The sequence below is a fragment of the Vanessa atalanta genome, chromosome 19, assembly GCF_905147765.1.
Source record: "Vanessa atalanta chromosome 19, ilVanAtal1.2, whole genome shotgun sequence".
NCBI lineage: Eukaryota > Metazoa > Arthropoda > Insecta > Lepidoptera > Nymphalidae > Vanessa > Vanessa atalanta.
In genome coordinates this window covers 2045802-2051077 of record NC_061889.1, presented here as the reverse complement: position 1 = coordinate 2051077, position 5276 = coordinate 2045802, and the positions used below count along the sequence as shown (strand labels likewise).

The 5276-nt window shown below is 30.3% G+C and overlaps 1 protein-coding gene across 1 annotated transcript; it reads right to left on the bottom strand.

Annotated features, from left to right (window-relative positions):
* Window positions 1-755: 755 nt before the first annotated feature.
* LOC125071469 (MICOS complex subunit Mic10-like) lies at window positions 756-5049 on the bottom strand. The gene is made up of 3 exons (XM_047681727.1): window positions 4830-5049; window positions 4084-4252; window positions 756-822 (listed from the first exon to the last, which is right to left on the bottom strand). Exons 1-3 carry the CDS (start codon window positions 4900-4902, stop codon window positions 810-812), a joined length of 255 nt encoding a protein of 84 aa, XP_047537683.1. The 5' UTR covers window positions 4903-5049; the 3' UTR covers window positions 756-809.
* Between the last annotated feature and the right edge of the window lie 227 nt (window positions 5050-5276).

Sequence of the window (5276 nt, the reverse complement as noted above, 5' to 3'; positions counted from 1 at the left end):
GAAAGTACGCATTTAATTCTTCAAATAATTAAAACCTCTTTAGTTGTTATAAAATATTAAACTTTTGTTTCGTCGACTCTATAGCTTACCTAGGCTGTATGTTGGGTGTCTGAGTCACAATATGACTCACGTTACACCTGATGACGTACGATGACCTCGTGCATGATGTAGTTTTCATCATTCTTTACTAGTATAACATTTAAATTCTATAATTTCCACCTGATTATTATTTACGGTATATTTATTGCTTACCAAAATAATTTATATTAAAGTTACGTATTTTTTTAAACCTTTAAGTTATTTTATAATAGTCTTCCTTTTTAACACCTTATTGTATTGATTTAAAAATATATAAATGTCTTTATTAACATATTATTTAATACATTACATCATTTAATAGTTAGTAAGACAAAGTGAAAAGTTGTGCTTAATGTTCAGACTGGTTATATTTTGTTTGTACATATTTTAAACGCCATTTAATTTGAGGAAAAATATTTCACCAATTTTCTTACGGGTTGTTTTTCGAATAATCGACTTTGCGTTCGGGTTTTGCTTTTAAATTAAAAACATATTATTTTAAAAAGTGCTTAAAAAGGTATATATTGATTTCGACTTTGAACTACGTACCAACATTGCACAATGAAGATAAAGCCTTAGTCCAGAAAAAATTTTTTTGAATTAAATTATTTTTGGCAATAAAATACTTTTTTTTTTTAATTTAGAGTTATAATAATTATTTTATATACATACAAATGAAAATTTCGTACAATTTTTTTTTGAACGAGAATTTGATAAGCGCGTCCACTGAGTCACGGTTGCTTTCTGTAACAAAGAGAGTTAAGTTAAACTTAATATTATGATATGTTTACTCTTAGTATCTGGAAAGTAAATAACTGGTGTTAAATTAATTACTAGTTACTATGAAGAAATATTGTTACAGGCCAAAACGTTACTAAATAATTTCGATCACAGTAGTCGATAGGACCTGTTGAATTAACATTTATGTATAAAACACTTAACAGTAAGTGGTTAATCCTTTTAGTATCCAGAATAAAATTTAATGCTCCCGTTAAAATTTCAAGAAAACCGGTAAAGGCACTAGTAAGACCTTTTCGAGAACTGCTTTACGAGACTCCTTCATCTATACTGGTGAGTATATCACCAATATCTCGTTTATGCAAAGTATTACATGGTACGGTGACTCTTTGGATCTATTTGGTGACTTTTTAATTAAGTTTTGCACGAAATTTTTATCTAAACTGCCCTTTAATAAAAAAAAATTTTGGAATATTTTTTTTTACCCAGATATGAAAATTATATGTGTTATAATAAATATAAATAAGTTCTCGTTTTGTATAACATGAGTTTCAACTTAATAACATAATCTAGTTCTAAGTTATAGGAAAATGTAACAATGTTTCCTTGGTATAATTACCCTCATGAATCTAAATAAATTAAAGATAACTTTCAGGCACAGATATACTCACATACAGACGTACATACTATTAAAAATATAAAATTATTTTTCGAACATTCTAGGGTTTTTTTTCATGAAAATAGGTAGACACTCTAGTGGGCTATCTGATGGTAAGCAGTCAAAACCGCCCTTAGATTTTGGCGTCGTTTTAACCATTTCTTACAATAAATCACCTTTATGCCAATAGGGAAATAAAATGTTCTTTGTGCCTACAACAACTCTGGCTCACACATCCTATAAACCAGAAAACAACAATACCAAGTAATCCTGATTGGTTTAATAATGGGTAGTTTGGTGTTACACTGATGAGCTGGCACAAAATCCTTCCACCAAGCAAACCTCATATGTCATAAGCATTCCTTAGTACAATAATATTGGTACACGAAAATGATTATCAAGATTAATAACATTATTTTGATATATATCGAACAACAGTTTATATTATCCGTCAAAAACAAAAATCCATAAAACTCCAAAAGGATTCGTTTGTAAAAAAAAAAACATGAAAAAGAGATAATTTAACTTTGCCTGCGGACATATTGCCTCTCGATCGAAACCAGATCTCCAATTGAAAGCAATACCCGTATGTAATTGACATTTTTATCCAGAATAAAACGACTGTTACGTATTCGGGTCACTTTAAAGTTCCGACTGTATGAGTCACAAACAAAGCGCCGAAGCACGAACCAAATAAAAAGGTTGAAAATGAAATAACAAGTGACGATTTACCGACTGACCAATTTAAAGATATAAACAATACTAACAAATTTGAACTTTAACACGAAGGGATAAGACATAAAAATGAAGTAGGAAACGTTAAAAATCAAGTAGAAAAAAGCACTGTGGGTGGTAACGTCAGTAGAGGCGAAACGTTTGCAAACACTAACCGATTTCACATAATAAAAGAAAAAGAAGCCGATGCCGCTCTAAACAAAGAGCTTAAAACTTTAAAAGTTTGAATAGCACGGGACGCAAGAGTAAGTGACCTTTATATTAAGCACAAAGCATTAAAAGCAGGGAAGTGTCCCGCTGGGTGCGAAGAAATTCACATAACGTCTTCACCGCTGACCAGACGATTCTTAAAGGATTTGTTAGGGCTGTCTACTGTTCTGTTGATGGTATTATAGCTTTGGTAGACTAAACAAAGGGAAGTGACTTAATTGGTCATACTTTTTGTGTGTTCTAAAGTAATTTATAAGGGATATTTTGGCACGATAACGATCGCTTTAAATTTCTTTTATTGTAAAGAATTAGTTGAAATTATTTCGTTTTATTTTTAAATATGTTTTTTAGGTTTTAATGTCAGATATATATTTTTTATTCGTTAGTCAAAGCAATAAATTTAATTGAATAAGTTAGTACAGTTTAGATATGAAGTTTTATTTAAAATAAAAAGATAATACGTGTTAGTATTTCTGTTACACAGCAACGGGATAAAAGATCGACGTATTTATTGTTGCAAAATATACTAGATGGATCAAATAATTTGTATCCAAAATAACTAGATTAAGCAACTATAAAAACCTAACTTGTTCAATACAAAAACAATACTTGGATATCGTATGAATTGTGACCAAAAAATTTCATACTAGTAGCACGCGACTTTGCTCACGTTTTAGGGATTCTAGGGATCGTCATGTGTTAGGTATAAAAAGAAGCCTAAATTTTTTTAAGTTCAAGCTTGCTTCATACAAAATTTCATCCAATTCGGAACAGATAAAGATTCGGAACGGAATAGATAGACAGTTACTTTCACATTTATAATATTAGTTTAGATTATTATTGTATTTCTGGTTGTACATTGACAGTCCATAATAAATATATCTACATGTTACTACTGAATTCACAAACAGTGCCAACCTTATTCAAAATACACAACGACCGATATTTATTTCAACTCATTTGCACAACACAATGACTCTCTAAACTTTACCGATTTCTTTAACATATTTCGTGTAATTTACATCGCTTACATTGTCGGTTACTATTTTTAAATAGTCAAAAACAACAACCTTAGTAGCACGTTTACCGTTTTTATGGACGTAATTATTTTCTTTCCTATTGTCTGGTATAGAATTGTCGCCAGTTAAACTAATTGTGTCTTTTGAAGTGTGGACAGTAAACAGGAGATCATTGTGTCGGTTACGATCGATGGCTTCTTTTTAAAAGGATAACCGACAAAATGTGAATGGTCGTTCGCTAAAATATTTAACGTTGCATTAAAATTGAAATAAAATGTTACGTGATTAGGTGGTGAATTTTTTGGGAAATTTAATTTCGAAACTTAATAGATGCGTTGTGGTAATTTTACCATCAACAAAAAACGTATGACATTTTAGTTATCAAAAATAAAATGCGACTTTTTTTTTGTTTATATAAATAACACTATCGAAGACAAATATATTACACTAAAGTATTATGAATATTATATTATGGTATATTGGAAATTACTTAATACGGCTTAAAGGTAAAGTTAGTAGTAAAATATTAACTTAATACAGAACTTTACTAACATCCTGAAAAATTAATAGATGAGATATAAAAAAAATCGCTCGAATAAAAACAATATTTAAATACATTACTTTAGTTGCACAGTGATTACTTACTTTATGACACAACTCTTAGGATCCATAGCTAGCAAATAGTTGTTTAGGCTGTTTTCACAATTACTATACGCCATTCCAAATCCTAGTCCACCACCTATGAACATAGGCCATCTCCTGTAACCGCGTAGAAAAAACCCTCCCAACATACTGCCAATAAGAAGACCAGTCGCTGGAAATAAGTTTTTGATATTTTTAAACAATATTTAAAGAACAAAAACTCTAACCTAAATTTAAAAAAAAAATAATTAAATACAGATAGAATATAAATTACAAAATCACACATTGTCCTGTGGTATTGTAGCAAAAATGCTGGCACTATGACCTCTCTGAACCGCAAGGCTCAGTTTTTGATCTAAGTAAGCGCTATCTACAGTGTCACCAGAACTGTAGACCACGTTTTAAAAAAGTTCTTTTGTGATGTTAGTGTCTGACAACAACGGACCTAATATTTAAAACCGTGCCTCGCAAATTCATTCTCGTGAGTATTTGTTAAGTATAATAATGTTTGAATTCCTTATTGCTTGGTTTGATAACTCGTTGATCTAGTGACTCAAATATACGGTCAACCCCGGTATCCTGGGTTGACAAGCTAGAGTTTAGAAGCGGGCATGCTTCTCATGAAAAAAGATAGAAAAGTAACAAATTACATTCCTTGATTTGTACTGGACTGCATCATAATATCATATGTTCCTACCAATGGACAGTCCATTCGGTCCAATCGGTTCTTTGGTCCATTAAAATCTTACCTATTTTAAGGCCAAAATCCACAAAGCAAGCTGCATATCTCTCATCAAAGTCTCTGTTATCCGGCTTAGGCATTTCTAACAGACAATGACGTCGAGAAGGTACGATATGTAAAAATAAACATGTCACTAAAACAGAAGGAAAAAAATAAATAGAACTTGTTACAGTTATATATTTTGGAATATATAAGAACAAATTTATAACGTATCGATCACAAAACAATTTGTCATTTATACATTTTTGACATTTTCTGTCTTTGAATTTTTGTTCCGTTATGATATTATTATATAAATAAGTACCTATATCATGTTTTAATAAAAAAAAAAAATTATTAAAAAAAAAAATTAAGTATTAATTTGTAATCTAGATTCTTTACTAGAAGCTAATTCCAATTCTAAACAGGTCAAAGCGTTTTCGCTGGTAAAACACGTTTGTCCCTCGTTAATTGT